The 23,296-nt window shown below is 49.3% G+C and overlaps 2 protein-coding genes across 3 annotated transcripts in view; one reads left to right on the forward strand and one right to left on the reverse strand.

Moving 5' to 3' along the window:
* Nucleotides 1-633: 633 nt before the first annotated feature.
* TP53 (tumor protein p53) lies at nt 634-19,399 on the reverse strand. 2 transcript variants are annotated; one of them, XM_017850545.1, is made up of 11 exons: nt 19,226-19,399; nt 9,125-9,226; nt 8,986-9,007; nt 8,614-8,892; nt 7,676-7,859; nt 7,481-7,593; nt 6,802-6,911; nt 6,323-6,459; nt 6,157-6,230; nt 3,153-3,259; nt 634-1,889 (listed from the first exon to the last, which is right to left on the reverse strand). In XM_017850545.1, the coding sequence occupies exons 2-11, from the start codon at nt 9,196-9,198 to the stop codon at nt 1,808-1,810; spliced, it is 1,182 nt and encodes a 393-aa protein (XP_017706034.1). In that variant the 5' UTR covers nt 9,199-9,226; nt 19,226-19,399; the 3' UTR covers nt 634-1,807. The 2 variants fall into 2 exon arrangements, with proteins under 2 accessions (XP_017706034.1, XP_017706033.1); XM_017850544.1 differs by having other exon boundaries at nt 9,125-9,285; nt 19,226-19,377.
* Nucleotides 19,400-19,425: 26 nt separating this feature from the next.
* The window catches only part of WRAP53 (WD repeat containing antisense to TP53), a 23,839-nt gene continuing 19,968 nt past the window's right edge, over nt 19,426-23,296 (forward strand). Inside the window, exons 1-4 of the mRNA XM_017850543.1 lie at nt 19,426-20,411; nt 20,498-20,929; nt 21,074-21,172; nt 21,440-21,551. Of these exons, the coding sequence (XP_017706032.1) occupies nt 20,499-20,929; nt 21,074-21,172; nt 21,440-21,551 (642 nt within the window). The 5' untranslated portion in view covers nt 19,426-20,411; nt 20,498. The remainder of the gene's footprint in view (nt 20,412-20,497; nt 20,930-21,073; nt 21,173-21,439; nt 21,552-23,296) is intronic.

A 23,296-nucleotide genomic window follows, 5' to 3' on the forward strand; every position in this document is an offset into this window, starting at 1 on the left:
CCCTATCCCAAGAAGCCCTTTGAAAGGTTTTCCTGGCAGAGTTTAAAGCTTCAATTCATTCAACTACCTGGCATGAGGCCCAGGATGAGGGGATGCTGGGAAGGCCCTAGCCCTACGCCCCTACTCTTACCTTAGCTGCCCCCACTTTCCTGGGACCCTGGCTAGCAGGCCTCCCACTGGCCTCTCTCCATCCAGTAGCACCCACCCCCGTTCCCCTTGGGAACCCAGGCATCCTGCCACTTTCTAGTGGAGCAGATGGCCACCCTGGAGGCTCAGGCTTGCTAAATCAGACATTTAAATCCCATAATCCTTGGTGAGAGGCTGCCGAGGGGGGAGGTCGTCCAATCCTAGAAGCAGGGGAGGGAGAGAACCTTGTGCCAGCCATGGCCGGAGGGGAGGAGGGACAGTTGGTTCCTGAGTTATGAATGGAGCCACCCCCCTCCCTTGTTGTCATGCAGCCCGCAGACTGACCCAGTCTCCAGCCTTTGTTCCCCTCCCGGAACCCAGGCCCTGGGCCCCCCCAGCCCACACTCCTTGCAGACTCAGGTTGCTGCTTCCCAGCACCTCCTCACTCACTCCTGCACCTGCTGACCCTGGTAGCCTGCACTGGCATTCACCCCTCAGACACACAGGTGGTAGGAAAGTTTTATTGTAAAATAAGAGATCGATATAAAAATGGGATATAAAAAGGGAGGAGGGGAAGGGTGGGGTGAAAATGCAGACGTGCTTGCAGAATGTAAAAGAGGTTGATCCTTCCCGGCTGGACGTGGTGGCTCACACTTGGAATCCCAGCACTCTAGGAGGCTGAGGCAGGCGGATCTCCTGAGCCCAGGAATTTGAGACCAGCCTGGGCAACATCGTGAGACCCCATCTCTACCAAACATGCAAAAATTGGCTGGCCGTGGTGGCATGAACCTGTGGTCCCAGCTACTCCGGAGGCTGAGGCAGGACTGCTTGAGCTGGGGAGGCAAAGGCTGCAGTGAGCCAAGATCACGCCACTCCACTCCAGCCTGGGCAACAGTGTGAGACCCAGTCTCAAAGAAAAAAAAAAGAAAGAAAATAAATTGACCCTGAGCATAAAACAAGTCTTGGTGGATCCAGATCATCCTAGACAAGAGATGAAATCCTCCAGGGTGTGGGATGGGGTGAGATTTCCTTTTAGGTGCTAAGGTTCACCAATGGGTTCTCAGACAGGGTTTGGCCGGGCCAGCAGAGACTTGGCAACTCCCTCTACCTAACCAGCTGCCCAGCTGTAGAAACTACCAACCCACCGACCAAAAGGGAGAGGGAACAAGCACCCTCAAGGGGGTCAAGTTCTAGACCCCATGTAATAAAAGGTGGTTTCAAGGCCAGACGTACATTATTTCATTAACCCTCACAACGCACTCTGTGAGGTAGGTGCAAATGCCAGCATTTCATAGATATGGGCCTTGAAGTTAGAGGAAATTCAACAGCGAGGGACAGCTTCCCTGGTTAGTATGGTGAAGTGGGGTGCCACCTAGAATGTGGCTGATTGTAAACTAGCCCTTACCTGCAAGAACATTTCTTACATCTCCCAAACATCCCTCACAGTAAAAACCTTAAAATCTAAGCTGGTTATGTCCTACCCCCCATCCTCCTCCCTACAACAAAACACCAGTGCAGGCCAACTTGTTCAGTCAAGCCCTGGGACAAAGTAAATGAAGTCCTGGGTGCTTCTGACGCACACCTATTGGAAGCAAGGTTTTAAAGACCCAAAACTCAAAATGGCAGGGGAGGGAGAGATGGGGGTGGGAGGCTGTCAGTGGGGAACAAGAAGCTGAGAATGTCAGTCTGAGTCAGGCCCCTCTGTCTTGAACATGAGTTTTTTATGGCGGGAGGTAGACTGCCCCTTCTTGGACTTCAGGTGGCTGTAGGAGACAGAAGCAGGGAGGAGAGACAACATCACATGAGCGAGAGGGTCTGTGCCCCTTTTTCCTGACCAATGCGTTGAAGGGCCTAAGGCTGGGACAAGGGGAATTCAAATCGAGATGATGGCCACACCCAGGCAAATATGTTAACTGAGCACCTCAGAGTATTGGCGTGTATCAGACTCATCATCTTCCCTTACCCCATTTTATTTTATTTTATTTTATTTATTTATTTTTTTTGAGATCGATGGAGTCTCGCTCTGGTCCACCCAGGCTGGGAGTGCAGCTGGCCGGATCTCGCTCACTGCAAGCTCCGCCTCCCGGGTTCACCGCCATTCTCCTACCTTCAGGCCGTCCCGAGTAACTGGGGACTACAGGCGCCGCCACCTTCGCCCCGGCCTAGTTTTTTGTATTTTTTTTCAGTAGAGACGGGTTTCAACCGTGTTAGCCAGAATGGTCTCGATCTCCAAACCTCGTGGGATCCGCCCGGGTCTCGCGGCCTCCCAAAGTGCCTGGGGATTATGAGCCACCGCGCCCGGCCTTATTTTTTTTAGTTTTTTTAGAGACGGAGTTTCACTCTTGTTGCCCAGGCTGGAGTGCAATGGCCGGGTCTTGGCTCACCGCAACCTCTGCCTCCCGGGTTCAAGTGATTCTCCTGCCTCAGCCTCCCGAGTAGCTGGGATTACAGGCATGTGCCACCACGCTTGACTACTTTTGTATTTTTAGTAGAGACGGGGTTTCTCCATGTTGGTCAGGCTGGGCTCAAACTCCAGACCTCAGGTGATCCACCTGCCTCGGCCTCCCAGAGAGGTGGGATTACAGGCGTGAGTCACTGCGCCTGGCCCCCTTACCCCATTTTATATATAAGGAAACTGAGTCTGACGGGGGTCACCTAGTACCTGCAGGTGCATGGCAGGGCTGAGTATATGACCTGAAACTCTGGCTTTACTCAATATTACACAGTTATTAGGCCTCTCCTTGAGACCCTCCAGCTCTGGGCTCGGAGTTGCCGAGAATGGCAAAGAAGTATCCACACATCCACACTCGTACCTGGGTTTGGAGGTTCTGTGGATACACTGAAGCAAGAATGTGGTTATAGGATTCAACTGGAGGAAGACTAAAAAACTGTTTGTGCAGGGCTGGGACCCAGTGAGATGGGGTCAGCTGCCTTTGACCATGAAGGCAGGATGAGAATGGAATCCTATGGCTTTCCAACATAGGAAGGCAGGGGAGTAGGGCCAGGAAGGGGCTGAGATCACTCACCTGGAGTGAGCCCTGCTCCCCGCTGGCTCTTTCCCAGCCTGGGCATCCTTGAGTTCCAAGGCCTCATTCAGTTCTCGGAACATCTCGAAGCGCTCACGCCCACGGATCTGCAGCCAGAGAGGAGGGGGAGAAATAAATATATACACAGTACCTGAGCTAAAAGATGGTTCAACCTACAATTGTTTGACTTTATGATGGTACAAAAGCAACATGCGTTTAGTAGAAACTGTACTTCAAGTATCTGTACAGCTGACTTTTAAAAACTTATTTATTTATTTATTTATTTATTTATTTATTTATTTTTGAGATGGAGTCTTGTTCTGCCGCCCAGGCTGGAGTGCAATGATGCAACCTCAGCTCATTGCAATCTCCGTCTCCTGGGTTCAAGGGATTCTTGTACCTCAGCCTCCCGAGTAGCTGGGACTACAGGTGTGTGCCACCACACCTGGCTAATTTTTGTGTTTTTAGTAGACGGGGCTTCACCATGTTAGCCAGGCTGGTTTCCAACTCCTGATGTCAGGTGATCCACCCACTTCCGCCTCCCAAAGTGGTGGGATTACAGATGGGAGCCACCGTGCCCGGCCCTCTTTTAGATTTTAGAGACGATATCTTGCTATGTTGTTCAGGCTGGACTCAAACTCTTGGGCTCAAGTGATCCTCCTGCCTTAGCGTCTCAAGTAACTGGGACTAGAGGTGCAAGCAACTGTGCCTCGTTTCTTTTCTTTTTTTTTTTTTTGAGACGGAGTCTCACTCTATTGCCTAGGCTGGAGTGCAGTGGAGCCATCTCAGCTCACTGCTACCTCCGCCTCCTGGTTCAAGCGATTCTCCTGCCTCAGCCTCTCAAGTAGCTGAGATTACAGGCACCCACCATCATGCCTGGTTAATTTTTGTATTTTAGTAGAGATGGGGTTTCACCATGTGGGCCAGACTAGTCTCGATCTCCTGACCTCGTGATCCACCCGCCTCAGCCTCCCAAAGTGCTAGGATTACAGTTGTGAGCCACCGTGCCTGGCCTTTTCTTTTCCTGAGTCTCGCTCTGCACCCAGGCTGTGCCCAGCCTGACTGTGCCTCCTTTCATGCAACCATGCTGTTTCCCACTTTCAGTAACAATATTCAATAAATCATATGAGATATACAATACTACTATAAAATAGGCTTTGTGTTAGATGACTTTGCCCAACTGTAGGGTAACTTAAATGTTCTGAACACGTTTCAACTAAGCTAGGGCTGAGTGTGGTAGCTCGTGCCTGTAATCCCAGTACTTGGGGAGGCTGAGGTGGAAGGATTCATTGAGCCCAGGTGTTTGATACCAGCATGGGCAACATAGCAAGACCTTGACTTCACAGAAAATAAAAAATTAGCCGGGTGTCGTGGCATGTGCCTGTAGTCCTAGCTACTTGGGAGGCTGAAATCACCAGAGCCCGGGGAGGTCAAGGCTGCAGTGAGTTGAGATCGTGCCACTGCACTCTAGCCTGAGTGAGAGAGAGAGACTCTGCCTTAAAATAAATAAATAAATAAATAAATAAATAAATAAATAAATAAATAACTGGGTATGGTGGCTCACACCTGTAATCCCAGCACTTTGGGAGGCCAAGGCGGGCGGATCACAGGGTCAGGAGTTTGAGACCAGCCTGGCCAACATGGTGAAACCCCATCTCTACTAAAAATACAAAAATTAGCCGGCTGTGGTGGCAGGCACTTGTAGTCCCAGCTACTCAGTAGGCTGAGGCACGAGAATCGCTTGAACCCGGGAGGCAGAGGTTGCAGTGAGCCGAGATTGTGCCACTGCACTCCAGCCTGGGTGACAGAGCGAGACTCCATCTCAAAAAATAAAATAAAATAAAATAAAATAAAATAAAATAAAATAAAATAAAAAATAAAACTTAGGCAGGCATGGTGGTGTGGGCCTGTAGTTCCAGCAACTTGGGAGGCTAAGCTGTGAGGATGGATGGAGCCTGGGAGGTGGAGGCTACAGGGAGCTGTGACTGCACTACTGCACTCTATCCAGTCTGGGTGACAGAGCAAGACCTTGTCTCAAAAAAGTAGGCTAGAGACCAGCCTGGGCACTACAGTGAGACCCTATCTCTACAAAAAATTTAAAAAATTAGCTGGGTGTGGTGGTGTACGCCTGTGGTCCTAGCTACTGGGGAGGCAGAGGTGGCGGGATTGCTTGAGCCCAGGAGTTCGAGGGTATAATGAGCTATGATCACATCACTGTAATCCAGCCTGGCCAACAGCAAGATGCTGTCTCCATTAAAAATAAAGTAAAAGTAGACTAAAAAAAGCAGGCCGGGTGCGGTGGCTCACACCTGTAATCCCAGCACTTTGGGAGGCCAAGGCGGGTGGATCACAAGGTCAGGAGTTCGAGACCAGCCTGGCCAACATGGTGAAACCTCATCTCTACTAAAAAAACCAAAAACCAAAAAAACCCCCAAAAATCAGCTGGGCGTGGTGGCGGGTGCCTGTAATCCCAGCTACTCAGTAGGCTGAGGCAGGAGAATCGCTTGAACCCGGGAGGCAGAAGTTGCAGTGAGCCGAGATCCCGCCACTGCACTCCAGCCTGGGTGACAGAGTGAGACTTCGTCTCAAAAAAAAAAAAAAAAAAAAAAAAATGTAGGCTAGGCTAAGCTGTGATATTCCTTAGATTAGGTGTATTAAATCCATTTTCAACTTACAATATTTTCAACTTACGACGAGTTTATCAGGAAGTAACACCATCGTAAGTCAAGTAGCATCTGTATCAGGCAAAGTCATAGAACCATTTTCATGCTCTCTTTAACAATTTTCTTTTTGAAAGGTGGTCTGGTCCTTTAAAATATACATTATGGTGTAAGTTGGTGTTCTGAAGTTAGTTAGGTACAACCAGGAGCCATTGTCTTTGAGGCATCACTGCCCCCTGATGGCAAATGCCCCAATTGCAGGTAAAGCAGTTAAGAAGAAAATGGCATTTTGAGTGTTAGACTAGAAACTTTCCACTTGATAAGAGGTCCCAAGACTTTAGTACCTGAAGGGTGAAATATTCTCCATCCAGTGGTTTCTTCTTTGGCTGCGGAGAGGAGCTGGTGTTGTTGGGCAGTGCTAGGAAAGAGGCAAGGAAAGGTGATAAAAGTGAATCTGGGGCATAACTGCACCCTTGGTCTCCTCCACCGCTTCTTGTCCTGCTTGCTTACCTCGCTTAGTGCTCCCAGGGGGCAGCTCGTGGCAAGGCTCCCCTTTCTTGCGGTAATTCTCTTCCTCTGTGCGCCGGTCTCTCCCAGGACAGGCACAAACTCGCACCTCAAAGCTGTTCCGTCCCAGTAGATTACCACTACTCAGGATAGGAAGAGAGAAGCAGGAGGCAGTAAGGAAATCACGTCCTACCTGTCCCGTTTAAAAAAACAGGCTCCATCTACTCCCAACCACTCTCGTCCTTTCTGGAGCCTAAGCTCCAGCTCTAGGGAGGTGGAAGAGAAGTCACAGGTAACGTGTCCCAAAGCCAGAGAAAAGAAAACCGAGTGGGAGCAGTAAGGAGATTCCCCACTGGGGATGTGATGCGAGGTGGATGGGTAGTAGTATGGAAGAAATCAGTAAGAGGTGGGCCCAGGGGTCAGAGGCAAGCAGAGGCTGGGGCACAGCAGGCCAGTGTGCAGGGCGGCACGTGGCTCCTGACCTGGAGTCTTCCAGTGTGATGATGGTGAGAATGGGCCTCCGATTCATGCCGCCCATGCAGGAACTGTTACACATGTAGTTGTAGTGGATGGTGGTACAGTCAGAGCCAACCTAGGAGAGAACATAGGCCCAAGATGAGGCCAGTGGACCTTGGGGAGACCTGTGGCAAGCAGGGGAGGCCTTTTTTTTTTTTTGAGGCAGAGTCTCGCTGCATTGCCCAGGCTGGAGTGTAGTGGCACGATCTCAGCTCACTACAAGCTACGCCTCCCGGGTTCACACCATTCTCCTGCCTCAGCCTCCCAAGTAGCTGGGACTATAGGCACCCGCCACCATGCCTGGCTAATTTTTTTTTTTTGTATTTTTTAGTAGAGACGGGGTTTCACCGTGTTAGCCAGGATGGTCTCGATCTCCTGAGTTCGTGATCCGCCCGCCTCGGCCTCCCAGAGTGCTGGGATTACAGGCACGAACCACCGCGCCCGGCCGAGCAGGGGAGGCCCTTAGCCTCTGTGAGCTTCAGTCTTTTCAGCTGTGCAATGGGTAAACCCATTTACTCTGCACATCTCATGGGGTTATGGGGAGGTCAAATAAGCAGCAGGAGAAAGCCCCCTACAGCTCACCCGGAGGGCCACTGACAACCGCCCTTACCCCCTCCTCCCAGAGACCCCAGTTGCAAACCAGACCTCAGGCGGCTCATAGGGCACCACCACACTATGTCGAAAAGTGTTTCTGTCATCCGAATACTCCACACGCAAATTTCCTTCCACTCGGATAAGATGCTGAGGAGGGGCCAGTCCTAAGAGCAAAGAGTGAGGAATCAGAGGTCTGGGGACCCTGGGCAACCAGCCCTGTCATCTTCTCCAGCCCCAGCTGCTCACCATCGCTGTCTGAGCAGCGCTCATGGTGGGGGCAGCGCCTCACGACCTCCGTCATGTGCTGTGACTGCTTGTAGATGGCCATGGCACGAACGCGGCTGCCGGGCGGGGGTGTGGAATCAACCCACAGCTGCACAGGACAGGTCTTGGCCAGCTGGCAAAACATCTTGTTGAGGTCAGGGGAGTACTGTAGGAAGAGGAAGGAGACAGAGTTGAAAGTCAGGGCACAAGTGAACAAATACAGCAACCGGAAGAGGGCAGCAAAGAAACAAATATGCGTAAGCACCTCCTGCAACCCACTAGGGAGCTAGAGAGAGTTGGCGTCTACACCTCAGGAGCTTTTCTTTTTTTTTTTTTTGAGATAGGATCTTGCTCTGTCACCCAGGTTGGAGCACAGTGGCATGATCATGGCTCACTGCAGCCTCCATCTCCCAGGTTCAAGTGATCTTCCCACCTCAGCCTCCTGAGTGGCTGGGACTATAGGTATGCACCACCATGCCTGGCTAATTTTTTGTATTTTTTTGTAGAGACGAGGTTTCACTATGTTACCCACGCTGGTCTTGAACTCCTGGGCTCAGGTGATCTGCCCACCTTGGCCTCTTTCTGAGAGTGCTGGGCTTGCAGGCGTGAGCCACCAAGCCTGGTCAGAAGCTTATTTTCAAAAGCCACGGAATAAACGTGGGTGAAGAAAAAGAAAAGTTCTGCATCCCCAGGAGAGATGCTGAGGGTGTGATGGGATGGATAAAAGCCCCAATTCAAGGGGCAATATTCAACTTTGGGACAGGGGTCAGAGATCACAGGTTAAGTGGGTAAACTATAAAAAAACACTGACAGGAAGCCAAAGGGTGAAGAGGAATCCCAAAGTTCCAAACAGAAGAAATGCAGGGGTATATGGCCAGGCATTGAAGTCTCATGGAAGCCAGCCCCTCAGGGCCACTGACCGTGCAAGTCACAGACTTGGCTGTTCCAGAATGCAGGAAGCCCAGACGGAAACCATAGCTGCCATGGTAGGTTTTCTGGGAAGGGACAGAGGATGACAGGGGCCAGGAGGGGGCTGGTGCAGGGGCTGCCGGTGTAGGAGCTGCTGGTGTGGGGGCCATGGGGGGAGCAGCCTCTGACATTCTGGGAGCTTCATCTGGACCTGGGTCTTCAGTTAACCATTGTGCAAGATCGTCCGGAGACAGCATCAAGTCATCCACCGCTTGGGACGGCAAGGGGGACTGTAGACGGGTGAAAGGAGTAGTCAGAGGACCAGGTCCCCAGCCCCCCAGCCCCCCAGCCCGCCAGGTCCCCAGCCCAACCCTTGTCCTTACCAGAACGTTGTTTTCAGGAAGTCTGCAAGACAAGAACAGAAAGTCAGTCCCACGGATTTTTTGCTTCCCACAGGCCTCTGCTAGGGGGCTGGGGTTGGGGTGGGGACGGTGGGTCTGGCCTTCCCATGGATCTACTCACAGTTTCCAAAGGTCTGAAAATGTTTCCTGACTCAGAGGGGGCTCGATGCTAGGATCTGACTGTGGCTCCTCCATGGCAGTGACCCGCAAGGCAGTCTGGCTGCTGCAAGGGGAAAAGTGGGGATCCAGCATGAGACACTTCCAACCCTGGGTCACCTGGGCCTGCGGAGAAGGAACCTTCCCTCAACACCATGCCAGGGTCTGAGGCAGCATGGCTTCCTGCGGAGTAGGAAAAGAATGGCTGCTTCACATCCTGTCTTCCAATCTTTCACCGCAACCCAAGCACTCCTGCCCCACCCCTACCAGCCATGCACTTCTTTGAGGAAAAGATAATCATGAGAGGGACTTCCAACCTTCCCACCATGAAATCTCCAAGACTTCCTAAATGTGCACCCTATTCCCAACTCCCTTCCTGTTATTTATTTATTTTTTGAGATGGAGTCTCACTTTGTCACCTAGGCGGGAGTACAATGGCACGATCTCAGCTCCCTGCAACCTCTACCTTCCGGGTTCAAGCCATTCTCCTGCCTCAGTCTCCCGAGTAGCTGGGATTACAGGCAAGTGCCACCACACCCAGCTAACTTTTGTATTTTTAGTAGAGACAGGGCTTCGCCATGTTGGCCAGGCTGGTCTCGAACTCCTGACCTCAGGTGATCCACCCGCGTCGGCCTCCTAAAGTGCCAGGATTACAGGCGTGAGCTACCGTGCCCCGCACCCACTTCCTGTTAACAAGGATGCAGTCGTTCTCAGCCTGCAATCTCTGTATGGGGAAAGATATCCCCTTGGCCCCCACCCTTCCCCACCTGATACATGGTTCCACTTCTTTGATTCCTTTCACTGCAAAGCTTCTGGAAGAACAACTGTCTCACCATTCACCTGCCCATTCTCTTGGGACACTCTTCAGCCCTGCCTTTACAAACCCCTCACGAATGGCCCTTCTCGGCTTCTTTAATCTCATCTCTTACCAACCACTCCCTCTTCCCCAAAAGCTCTAGCTAGACCGGCTGCCCTTCTCTGCTAATCAACTGGTGGTCCTGGCCAGCCGTAACACAGGGGTAGGCTCCTTCCCACGCAGACTTCAAGTCATCTTATTTTAATTCACATCACCTTATTTGCATTCTCATAGCACTTACATTGTCTAATACTTTTTCTTATTTATTTCATCTGTTTCCTCTAATAGCCTATACACTTCCTAAGGGTAGGGCAGTGATCTATTGTTGTCTTGCTGACCAAAGTATTAGATCACAATGCCTTGCACCTGCTTGGGCTCAATAAATGTGAGTAACACACAAGCCTGTTATATGAGAGGTCAAGGGAGCAAGAAGGAGCAAGGGGCAGCCCCTGTGTGGACCAGCATCTTGCACGAAGTTATGCAACTATCATCTCCCCTTCTCCCTGACAAGCTTTCAAAGGCTTTGCCATGTTCTTTCTTTCTTTCTTTCTTTTTTTTTTTTTTGAGACAGAGTTTCACTCTTTTCACCCAGGCTGCAGTGGTGCAATCTAGGCTCACTGCAACCTCTGCCTTCTGGTTTCAAGCGATTCTCCTGCCTCAGCCTACTGAGTAGCTGGGATTACAGGCGCCTGCCACCACGCCTGGCTAATTTTTTTGTATTTTTATTAGAGATAGGTTTTCACCATGTTGGCCCGGCTGGTGTCGAACTCCTGACCTTGTGATCCACCTGCCTCGGCCTCCCAAAGCGCTAGGATTACAGGTGTGAGCCACCGTGCCCGGCCCGCCATGTTCTTTCTTTCTTTTTTTTTTTTTTTTTGAGGCAGGGTCTTGCTTTGTTGCCCAGGCTACGATGCAGTAGTGCAATCATGGCTTACTCTACAGCCTCGGACTCCTGGGCTCGGTGATTCTCCTGCCTCAGCCTTCTAAGTAGCTGGGACCACAGAGGACTGCCTGGCTAATTTTTTAGTTTTTTTTCTTTCTTTTTCTTTTTTGGAGATGGAGTCTCGCTCTGTTGCCCACGCTGGAGTGCAGTGGTACGATCTCGACTCACTGCAACCTCCACCTCCCGGGTTCAAGCGATCCTCTTGCCTCAGCTTCCTGAGTAGCTGGGATTACAGGCGCCCACCACTGCGCCCGACTAATTTTTTGTATTTTTAGCAGAGATGGGGTCTTGCCGTGTTGGCCAGGCTGGTTTCGAACTCCTGACCTCAGGTGATCCTCCCGCCTCCGCCTCCCAAAGTGCTGGGATTACAGGCGTGAGCCACCGCGCCCAGCCAATTTTTGAGTTTTTTTGTAGAGGCAGGGTTTCCCTATGTTGCCCAGGCAGGATGCTCTCTTTCTTTCTTTTTTAGTTTAGTTTTTTTTTTTTCCTTCAGGGATGCTCTCTTTATGTCAAATTTGTCATCAGATTTGCTAAGAAACATGCCCACTGAAAGTGTTCATTACACTTTTCTGTTTATTTATTTATTTATTTACTTATTTTGAGACGGAGTTTCGCTCTTGTTGCCTAGGCTAGAGTGCACCAGCGTGATCTCGGCTAACTGCAACCTCCGCCTCCCGGGTTCAAGTGATTCTCCTGCCTCAGTCTCCCTAGTAGCTGGGATTACAGGCATGTGCCACCACGCCCGGCTAATTTTGTGTTTTTAGTAGAGACGGGGTTTCTCCATATTGGTCAGGTTGGTCTCGAACTCCTGACCTTACGTGATCTGCCCGCCTCAGCCTCCCAAAGTGCTGGGATTATAGGCATGAGCCACCGCGCCCAGCCTACTTTCCTGTTTTTTTGCAGTGACAAAACATCCCCCTACCAAAGAGCTCCCTTAATGCCAGGCTGTTTCTTTTTTTATTTTATTTTATTTTATTTTTGAGACAGAGTCTCAGCTCTTGTTGCCCAGGCTAGAGTGCAGTGGCACGATCTCTTCTCACCGCAACCTCTGCCTCCCGGATTCAAATGATTCTCCTGAGTAGCTGGGATTACAGGCCACCATGCCTGGCTAATTTTGTATTTTTAGTAGAGACAGGGTTTCACCATGTTGGTCAGGCTGGTCTTGAACTCCCGACCTCAGGTGATCTGCCTGCCTCAGCCCCCTAAAGTGCTGGGATTACAGGCATGAACCACCAAGCATGGCCTAGTACCCTGTGTATTATGGGAAATGTAAAGAGCTGAGGAAAGTGCTAGACACACAGTAAGAGCTCAATAAAGGTTAGCTGTTTCTGCAGTTGTTCTATATTATTATTCTAGAGAGAACTGTGTGATTGTTAGTGTGGATCTGTGGTACTGCCCCCATGCCCACTCCGTTAATGCAAGTCCACCTCCTTCAGGTCAGGAGTCAACAGGTCAGGAGGTGCTGTCCTGAAATGGGGGGGCCAAAGTCTCAATTCCACTTGGAGGGACACATTTCCACACACAGGAGGTCTCTCTGTCTTCACCTCTCAAGTCTTCAGTAGCAACTAAAATCTCAGTGTTTTTCAGAGCAGGGCCTTTCCAGGGGTACCAGCATCAGAGGGCCAGGATACAAATGTGCCAAGCTGAACTAGGTCTTCCAAACGGCCAGGGAGCCAAAAGAAATGCAGGTACCCTTGACTGGGTGGGAAGGCAATGAGCTCAACTGAGACTCCAAACAGGGGCAGGCCTGACCAGAATCGTTCCAGTGGCTGCTGGTATCAGCCCTGAAGGCCTATATGCCTGGTGATTCCCTAAACAACATAGTACTACAAGTACTTACATACACACTTGTATGTCCATTAGCATTTTCATTGTATGGGGGTAATGTAAGTAACCTAGAGATAGTTCAAACTATATGGGAGGATATGTGTAGGTTAAATGCAAATACTATGCCATCTCATATATGGGACTTAGACATCTGCGGGTTTGGTGTGTGAGGCGTCCCAGAACCAAGCCCCTACAGATAGAGGAATAACTATATTGCCCTGTAACCTGCAACCTTGCTATATTTATTTATTAGTTTTGGTAGCTTTTTATGGATTTTCCATTAGGGCTTTTTCTTTTGAGATGGAATTTCACTCTTTTTTTTTTTTTTTTTTTTTTTTATTTTGAGACAGAGTCTCACTCTGTTGCCTGGCCTGGAGTGCAATGGCATGATCTCGGCTCACTGCAACCTCCACTTCCCAGGTTCAAGCAATTCTCCTGCCTCAGCCTTCTGAGTACCTGGGATTAGAGGTGCCTGTCACCACGCCTGGCTAATGTTTTGTATTTTTATTAGAGACGGGGTTTCACCATGTTGGCCAGGCTGGTCCAGGTGAGCCACTTGCCTCAGCCTCTTAAAGTGCTAGGATTACACGCATGAGCCACCACGCCAGGCCCCATAAGGATGTGTATGTATAGAATCATACTGGCTGTGAATATAAGTTTTATTTCTTCCTTTCTAATCATTATTTCTTTTTTCTTTCCTTTTTTTTTCTTTGAGATGGAGTTTTGCTCTTGTTGCCCAGGCTGGAGTGCAATGAGATGATCTCAGCTCACTGCAACCTCTGCCTCTTGGGTTCAAGTTATTTTCCTGCCTCAGCCTCCCGAGTAGCTGGGACTACAGGCGCCCGCCACCACGCCTGGCTAATTTTTTTTTGTATTTTCAGTAGAGACGGGTTTTCAGCATGTTAGCCAGGATGGTCTCGATCTCCTGACCTTGTGATCTGCCTGCCTTAGCCTCCCAAAGTGTTGGGATTACAGGCATGAGGCACCGCGCCCGGCAGCATTGAGTTTTCTACCATTATGTATGCTGCTAGTGGAACTCTGATTGTGGATGCCCTGTTATCAAACTAGGTGTTTCCTTTCCCTAGTTTGCTAGGAGGTTGGTTTGTTTGTAATTATGCGTATGTGTTGAATATCCTTAACTGCTTTTGCTGCATCTGTTGAAATGATCATAGGGTTATGTTTCAATTTGCTAATGTGGTGAATTACACAGACTGATGTTTTCCCCCCAGTAAAGACCAGTCTGGCTATGTTGCTCAGGCTGGTCTTGAAATCCTGGACTCAAGAGACCTTCCTGCCTCAGCCTCCCAAAGTGTTGGGATTATAGGCCTGAGCTACTGCACCAGGCCGATTTTTGAATGTTAAATCAACTATAATCCTGAGATAAACCTTGTTTGGTTAGAATGTATTTATGCTTTTACTTTTTCTTTTTTTGAGATGGAGTCTCACTCTGTGGCCCAGGCTGGAGTGCAATGGTGTGATCCCAGCTGACTGCAACCTCCGCCTCCTGGGTTCAAGTGATTCTCCTGCCTCAGATTCCCAAGCAGCTGGGATTACACGTGCCCACCACCATGCCCAGCTAATTTTTTTTTTTGAGACAAAGTCTTGCTCTGTCACCCAGACTGGAGTGCAGTGGCACGAGCTTGGCTCACTGCAACCTCCGTCTCCCGGGTTCAAGCAATTCTGCTTCAGCCTCCTGAGTAGCTGGGATTACAGGCAGGTGCCACCACACCGGCTAATTTTTGTATTTTTTTTTTTTTTTTTTTTGAGACAGAGTCCTTGCTCTGCCGCCCAGGCTGGAGTGCAGTGCCGGCTCTCAGCTCACTACAAGCTCCGCCTCCGTTCACGCCATTCTCCCTGTCTCAGCCTCCTGAGTAGCTGGGACTACAGGCGCCGCCTCGTCGCCCGGCTTAGTTTTTTGTATTTTTTAGTAGAGACGGGGTTTCACCGTATTAGCCAGGATGTCTCGATCTCCTGACCTCATGATACCGCCCAATCTCGGCCTACCCAAAGTGCTGGAATTACAGCTTGGAGCCACCGCGCCCGGCCTTAATTTTGTTATTTTTAGTAGACAACGGGTTTCACTTGTTGTCAGGCTTGTCTCAAACTCCTGGACCTCGTGATCTGAGCCCAACCTCAGCCTCCCAAAGTGCTGGGATTACAGACATGAGCCACCTGTGCCCAGCCTAATTTGTTATTTATTATTAAAAACAGGTTTCACCATGTTGGTCAGGCTGGTCACAAACTCCTGACCTCCCAAAGTACTGGATTACAGGCGTGAGTCACTGCGCCTGGCCTAATCCCTTTTTCTATATTACCCAGGTTTGGTTTGACTAAAATTTGTTAGCTTTTGCATGTATATGCTAACAGGAATATTGGTCTAAATTTTCTTTTTTGCAATGTCCTCGTTTGGTTTGGTACCAGATTATGTTGGCTTCAAAACAAGTGGGAAATTGCTCCTCTATTTTCTTTTTCTTTTTTTTCTGGAGATAAGGTATCACTCTGTTGCCCAAGGCTGGAGTACAGTGGTGCAATCTCAGCTCACTGGAAACCTCCTTCTTCCCAGGTTCCAAGTGATTCTTTTGCTGCAGCCTCCTGAGTAACTGGATTACAGGTATGTGCCACCACGCCTAGCCTAAGTTTTGTATTTTTTTCTTTTGAGATGGAGTTTGCTCAGTTGCCCAGGCTGGAGTGCAGTGGCCGGATCTTCAGCTCACTGCAAGCTCCGCCTCCCGGGTTTACCGCCATTCTCCTGCCTCAGCCCCCGAGTAGGCTTGGACTACAGGCGGCCCGCCACCTCGCCTGGCTAAGTTTTTTGTATTTTTTAGTAGAGACAGGGTTTCATTGTGTTAGCCAGGATGGTCTCGATTCTCCTGACCCGTGATCCGCCCGTCTCGGCCTCCCAAAGTGCTGGGGATTACAGCGGTTTGACCACTGCGCCCCGGCCTATTTTGTATTTTTAGTAGAGATGGGGTTTCGACATGCTGGTCTTGAACTCCCGACCTCAAGTGATTCCTGTCTCGGCGTACCAAAGTGCTGGGATTACAGGTATGAGTCACTGCGCCCAGTCTGTTCCTCTATTTTCTGAATAGTTTGTGTAAGATGGGTACTGTTTCTTCCTCAAACGTTTAAAGAGAGCAAAGAACAGAGGAGATAAATAGAAAATAGCACTAAGAAGTCAGGCATGGTGGCTCACACCTGTAATCCCAGCACTTTGGGAGGCTGAGATGGGATGAAAGCTTGAGGCCAGCAGTTTGAGACCAGCCTGGGCAACATAGTGAGATCCTGTCAATACAAAAAAATAAAACAGTTAGCTGGGTATGCTGGAGTAGTCCCAGCTACTTGTGAGGCTGAGGCTAGAGAGTGCTTGAGCCTAGGGGTTCAAGGCTGCAGTGAGCCTTGATTGTGCCATTGTACTCTAGCTCGGGCAACAGTGTGAGTCCCTGTCTCAAAAATTAAAAAAGAAAAAAAGAAAATAGCACTAAAATGGTAGCCCCATACTCCAACTGTACAATAATTAAAGTTAAAAGCATTCAGTAGAGAAAAGAAGCCTATTTCAACAAGTGGAGACAGAATAACTGGATTTCCATAGAGGAAACATACCAGAGACTGACTTCTACACCTCACACCCATAAACAATTCATTTTAAGAATTAATTAATGGCTCAAGGACGTTAGTGTAAAACTTACAACCATAAAGGTCCTAAAAGAAAATATAAGATAATATCTTCATGACTCTGGGGTAAAAAAAAAAAAGATGTCCTAAACAGGACAAGGCAAATACTGAACCTAAAAAAGATAAATCCACTCCTCTTAAGATACTGTAAACTCTGTAAAGCAAACAAATAGGCAAGCAACAGATCAGAAGAAAACATTCAGGATACATGTATCTGATAAAGGACTTGTATCCAGAATGTATAAAGCAGTCCCACAACTGAACCATAAAAACAAACAAAAGACCAAAATAACAGGCAAGACTTGAAGAGCTACTTTACAAACAAAATACGAATGGCCAGTAGGCACATGAAAAAATGCTGAACATCCTTAGTCAACAGAGAACTGTAAATTACAACCACAAGGATATACTACATTAGAAAGACTGACAATACCCAATGTCCGGAAGGCTGTGGCACAACCATAGTAACTCCCATACCTTGCTAGTTGGAGTGTAAAATGGTACAACCACTCTGGAAAACTCAGAGCTTCTGATAAAGTTCAAAATACATCTACTTTTTATTTCCAAACTTGCAATTCCCCTCCTAAGTACTTCTCCAAGAAACACGAAAACATATGATCACAAAAACAATTCTACAAGAATGTTTATAGCAGCTTTATTTCATAACCCCAAATGGAAACAACTCAAAAGGCCATCAGAAAAACGGATATACAATCGATGGGCTATACTAAATGAAAAGGAGAAAATACTGATATATACAACTACATGAACGAATGTCAGACAGTACACTGAAGGACAGAAGCCGACAAAAAAGAGCACATAATGTATGTTTTTTTTTTTTTTTTTTTTTTTTTTTTGAGACAGAGTTTCGTTCTTGTCGCCCAGGCTGGAGTGCAGTGGCACGATCTTGGCTTACTGCAACTTCTGCCTCCAGGGTTCAAGCGATTCTCCTGCCTCAGCCTCCCGAATAGCTGGGATTACAGGCGCCCACCACGCCCAGCTAATTTTTGTATTTTTTAGTAGAGACGGGGCTTCACCATGTTGGCCAGGCTGGTCTGGAACTCCTATCCTCAAGTAATCCGCCCGCCTCAGCCTCCCAAAGTGCAGGCGTGAGCCACCGCGCCCAGCCTGATTCCATTTTATATGAAGTTCTCCAACAGGCAAAATGGTTATGGAGATCAAAATAAAGGTGGGGTCGGGAATCGACTGGGAAGAGGGGGCGATGAAACGCTTCTGGGACGATGAAATGGGTCTCTGACTTGGTAGGCATCACGCAGTTAGGGCCAAAACTCATCTTCCCGTGCACTTGGTCTGTGCACTGCGCTGTGTGTAAATGCCACCTCGATTTAGGAAAAAGATGACGTAAGTACGGCACAAAGTGCCCGGTACGCGGCAGGTGCATGGGGAGAAACTGCGGAATGAAACAACCGCGAGCTAAGGGATGGGGAAGCGGCAGAAATGAATTCCAGTTCCGCCTCCCACCGGGAAGAACCGGCTCGGGCCGGAGGGCTGCACGGAGGACCACACGGACGCCTGCGGGCCCGCCCCTTCCGCTTCACGACGTTCGGCCTGCGTCTGGAACTGGAATGGCCTAGCCCAAAGCCAGATAACAGGTAGATTGTTTTTCCGACAAATTATCAAACGACCCATTATTGCACTCTTTCAAAATTTGAATCTCAGACGTACCCATTCTTTTTTTTTTTTCCTCCGGAAAGATGAGATGTACTCATTCTTGAAAATACCCCCGGGCTTGCCTTCTGCACACTTCTTTCCCTCCCTGTCTCACGCCATGGTAGCGTCCGCCTAGGTTGCAGGCGACCCGCGGGGTGGGGCACACCATTCAAAGAAGGGGAGGGATTGAGGTTTGCATCAAAACAAATACCCCTGCCTTTGCAAAGGCCATAACCAAGTAATCCAAAAAAAAAAAAGTGCGGGCGGAGAATAGCAGCCTCCCTCTGCTAAGTAAAAGGAACCGGCCTAAAGGACATTTTCTCTCTCTCTCCTCCCCTCTCATCGGGTGAATAGTGAGCTGCTCCGGCAAAAAGAAACCGGAAATGCTGCTGCAAGAGGCAGAAATGTAAATGTGGAGCCAAACAATAACAGGGCTGCCGGCCCTCTCAGATTGAGATGGTCCTCCTCGGCCTGGCGGGCAAACCCCTCGTTTAGCACTTCTCACTTCCACGACTGACAGCCTTCAATTGGATTTTCTCCATCTAGCGGAGCCAAGGGCTGGCTGGAAAGATCGCTCCAGGAAGGACAAAGGTCCGGAAGTTGTGGGACCTTAGCAGCTTGGGCTTCCCGGATCACCTCCAAATGATCATTTCGGAATGGAGCCCGAGGTTTCACTAGAATGCCATGGGCTCTAAAATATACAGCCATGAGTTCTCAATGTTTCGAGATCCAAAAGTTTCAGATCTCAATGCTTTGTGCATCTTTTATTTCAGGGATTCTCTACGCCTAGCACCGGGTAGATGTGCAAAGAAGTACCCTTTAGGCCGGCTCAAGGTTCCCTAAAGCTCCACTCCTCTGCCTAGGCGTTCAACTTTGAGTTCGGATGGTCCTAACATCCCCACCATTTACACCCAGGTCTCCCAACAATGCAACTCCTATGTTGATCCCTCTAGCCAAGCTTCCATCCCACTCACCCCCAAACTCGCTAAGTCCCCACTGCCCCACCCCCAGCCCCAGCGATTCTCCCGAGTTGAAAATACACGGAGCCGATAGCCCGTGACTCAGAGAGGACTCATCAAGTTCAGTCAGGAGCTTACCCAGTCCTCAGGGAAGCGTGTCACCGTCTTGGAAAGCACGCTCCCAGCCCGGACGCCAAGTGTCCCCGGAGCCCCGCAGCTACCTGCTGCCTGGAGGGTGGCTCTAGACTTTTGAGAAGCTCAAAACTTTTAGCGCCAGTCGAGCACATGGGAGGGGAAAACCCCAATCCCATCAACCCCTGCGAGGCTCCTGGCACAAAGCTGGACAGTCGCCATGACAAGTAAGGGCAAGTAATTCGCCTGCCGGAGGAAGCAAAGGAAATGGAATTGGGGAGGAGGGTGCAGAGAGAGTCAGGATTCTCGCCGAACTGGTGCCGTAGATACTAACATTTTGGGGTGGAAAATTCTACAAGCCAGACCTGTGAGGGCAGAATTGGTGGAAACCATTTTGGAGGAATCCTGCATTGTGTCAAATATGAAGGGTGGAAGGAAGAAAGCGTTTGCGTTTGCTCTCAGCTGGATCCTTTCTTCTCATCAGCTTAAATGTCGTTTTTTAGGAAGACTTTCCTTAATATCTCACGCTAACGTTTTCTCCCACATACTTTATATCACACTATCTTGTTTAATCTTCTTCACAACACTTATCACTCTGAAAAGATTTGTTAATTGCTTTCAGTACATGGAAACGTAAGCCTTATGAGGATATAGAATTTTTCTACTATCTTATTTATTGTTGTATTCCTCAGTGCCTATATCAGTCCTGGGTGGCAAGTAAGAGCTCAGTAATAAATACTTTTTGAATGAAGGACGAGAGACAGGTCTGGAGCCTGGAGAACGAGATGCAAAAGAGGCGCAAGACCTGCAGCGCCCTCTGCAGGCGGCGGGGGATGGTGCAGGTGCTTTAAGAATTACCGCGGGACTCGGTAGGGGGAGCGCAGGCGCTTCTCACCAAGATAGAAGCATTTAGACTACAACTCCCGGCAGCCACGAGAAGCCCTAGGGCTTGATGGGAACGGGAAACCTTATAACCTTTCGCGTCCCGGCTCCGCGGGTTCCGTGGGTCGCCCGCGAAATCTGATCCGGGATGCAGCGGCCCAATCGGAAGGTAGGCCCAAATCCCGCGACAGCAAGAGGATCGTAGCGACCTGCGGTGCTGAGGAACGCAGTGCTTTCAAAATTGGCGTCCGCTGTTCGCCTCTCCTCCCGGGAGTCTTCTGCCTCCTCCCAGAAGAGGAAGCAAGCACAGGTGGGTTTCATTAGCTCTGCATCGGATCCCTGAGAACTTCGAAGCCATCCTGGCTGAGGCTAATGTCCGCTGTGCTTCCTCTGCAGTATGAAGACTTTGGAGACTCAACCGTTAGCTCCGGACTGCTGTCCCTCAGACCAGGATCCAGCTCCAGCCCATCCTTCTCCCCACGCTTCCCCGATGGATAAAAATGCGGACCCTGAACTGATTCCACCGCCTCTCGAAAGGGAGGATCCGCCCCAGTTGTCCCCAGATCCTGTGGCTGGCTCAGCTGTGTCTCAGGAGCTAGGGGAGGGGGACCCAGTTTCTCTCTCCACTCCCCTGGAAACAGAGTTTGGAGCTCCTAGTGAGTTGAGTCCTCAAATTGAGGAGCAAGAACTTTCTGAAAATACGAGACTTCCTGCGGAAGAAGCAAACTGGAGCCTTTCTGAAGAAGAAACGAACAGGCCAGAGTTGGGGTCTGAAGAAGCCATGGAAGATGCCTCTGGGGAACCCGCTGCAGAGGACGAGGGAGACACGTAAGTGGTGATGGCAGTGGAGTGTGGAGTCTGGGGAGATGAAGTGTGAGGTCGACCTGTCCTCTGGTCCTCAGAACCACTTCTCCAGGCCCCTGCCTCCTTTGCTTGGCGACCCAGGTTTGTTGTCCCCCATCTTCCTTTCAGTGCTTGGAACTACAGCTTCTCCCAGCTGCCTCGATTTCTCAGTGGTTCCTGGTCAGAGTTTAGCACCCAACCTGAGAACTTCTTGAAAGGCTGTAAGTGGTAAGGATAACAACGGGGCAGGGAGCTGACCACCCCCGAGATTTTCACCGTAAAACAGTCCGGTTATCTAGGAGAGGGATGCCCCAGAGCTGGGAGAAGGAGCACGTAGCCCTTTTAGACTGAACTTACATTTTATCTAGCAGTTTGTGTCTTCTCCTTCCCTCAAGGATTCAGGGGGGCTTACCTACCCCAGAGGTAGGCTCAGCCCTAGACCTACACTTGAAAAGCATAGATCTGGCCAGCTTTCTAACTCTCTCCTGTTTCTAGGGCTCCTGACGGTTCCTGCATCTTGACCAATAGTGCTGATAACATCTTGCGAATTTATAACCTGCCCCCAGAGCTGTACCACGAGGGGGAGCAGGTGGAATATGCAGAAATGGTAAGGACTGGGGCTAACTCTGCCTCTTCATCAGTGCTGCACATTTAAGTCCTTCATGGAGATGGAGAAAGTGTAGTCCAAGTGCTTCCTGTTCACAAATGGGACTGTTTTTCAAGATGTTTCCACATGTAGCGTTTTCTGCCCCGAATTCTGAAGTTATTTAGAGATACGTTTTCCCTTTCTTTAATTAGGAATCTGTGTTTTTCGCTAAAAAGTAGTGAATTTCTTGTGGCAGTATATATGTATTTATATTTATTATTTTTTTGAGACAGGGTCTTGCTCTGAAACCCAGGCTGGGAATGCCGTAGTGTGATCTCAGCTCCCTGCAACCTCTGCCTTCTGGGTTCAAACAATTCTCCTGCCTCAGTCCCCGGAGTAGCTGGTACTTCAGGTGCATGCCATCACACTCGACTCATTTTTGTAGTTTTAGTAGAGATGGGGTTTCGCCATGTTGGGCAGGCTGATATCAAATTCCTGACCTCAGATGATCCGCCCACCTTGGCCTCCCAAAGTGTGGGTGGGGATTACAGGTGTGAGTCACCGCGCCCGGCCTATAGATATTTATTGATTGACTACTGATACATGTTAGTCACTGTGCTGGGTTAAAGTGGTGGACAAGACAGATAAAGGGCTGGTTTGCTTTCTCTGTGGGGGATAGACAACAAATACGTAAACCAGCAGGCATCAGGACCAAGATGATAATAAATGCTCTGAAGGAAATACACAGAATGAAGAGAGACTAACTAGAGGAAAGCACATTGCATAAAATGATCAGGAAGGAGCTCTCTGAAAAGGAGGCATTTGAACTAAGACCCGAAGGATGATAAGGGGTCAGTCACATGAACACTTGCGGAAAGAGCTTTCCAGGAACTGGCAATGATATTATAAACACCCAGAACTGGGAAATAGCTTTGTGTGTTAAAAGACCAGAAAGGCCCGGCACGGTGGCTCACACCTGTAATCCCAGCTACTTGGGAGGCTGAGGCGGGCAGATCACTTGAGGCCAGGAGTTCGAGACCAGCCTGGCCAATATGGTGAAACCCCATCTCTACTAAAAATACAAAAATTAGCTGCATGTGGTGGCACACGCCTATAATTCCAGCTACTCGTGTGGCTGAGGCAGGAGAATCTCTTAAACTCGGGAGGTGGAGGCTGCAGTCAGACAAGATTGTACCACTGCACTTTAGTCTGGGCGACAGAGTGAGACTCCATCTCAAAAAACAACAAAACAGACTGGGCTCGGTGGGTCACACCTGTAATCCCGGCACTTTGGGAGGCTGAGGCAAGCAGATCACCTGAGGTCAGGAGTTCGAGACCATGCTGGCCAACATGGCAAAACCCCGTCTCTACAAAAATGCAAAAATTAGCTGGATGTGATGATGGGTGCCTGTAATCCCAGCTACTTGAGAGACTGAGGCAGGAGAATCACTTGAACCCGAGAGGTGGAGGTTGCCGTGAGCCGAGATCAGGCCACTGCACTCCAGCCTGGGCGACAGAGTGAGACTCCATCTCAAAACAAACAAACAAACAAACAGACAAACACAAAATAAAAAACCCAGAATGCTAGTATAGCCAGACTGAGGTAAGTGAGGGAGATAGAGGGGCGAGGACAGAGAAGAGCAACCATGTTGTGTTAGATCTTATGGGTAAGGCATTTGGAGTTTATTTGGGAAGTCATGAGAGAGGGTTTTTTGTTTTGTTTTGTTTTTTTTTTTTTTTTTTTTTTTTTTTTTTTTTTTTTTTTT

Source organism: Rhinopithecus bieti, unplaced genomic scaffold, assembly GCF_001698545.2.
Source record: "Rhinopithecus bieti isolate Rb0 unplaced genomic scaffold, ASM169854v2 scaffold_32008, whole genome shotgun sequence".
Taxonomy (NCBI): domain Eukaryota; kingdom Metazoa; phylum Chordata; class Mammalia; order Primates; family Cercopithecidae; genus Rhinopithecus; species Rhinopithecus bieti.

Bases quoted from the DNA above. Each gene is read 5' to 3' on its own strand.
- TP53 (XM_017850544.1), bottom strand. From the start codon at position 9,255: ATGCTGGATCCCCACTTTTCCCCTTGCAGCAGCCAGACTGCCTTGCGG. The intron at 7,860-8,613 runs GTCAGTGGCCCT...CTCTTCCTACAG, and splicing joins CCAAGTCTGTGACTTGCACG to TACTCCCCTGACCTCAACAA. The intron at 6,231-6,322 runs GTAAGCAAGCAG...CCTCTTTCCTAG, and splicing joins CCCTGGGAGCACTAAGCGAG to CACTGCCCAACAACACCAGC.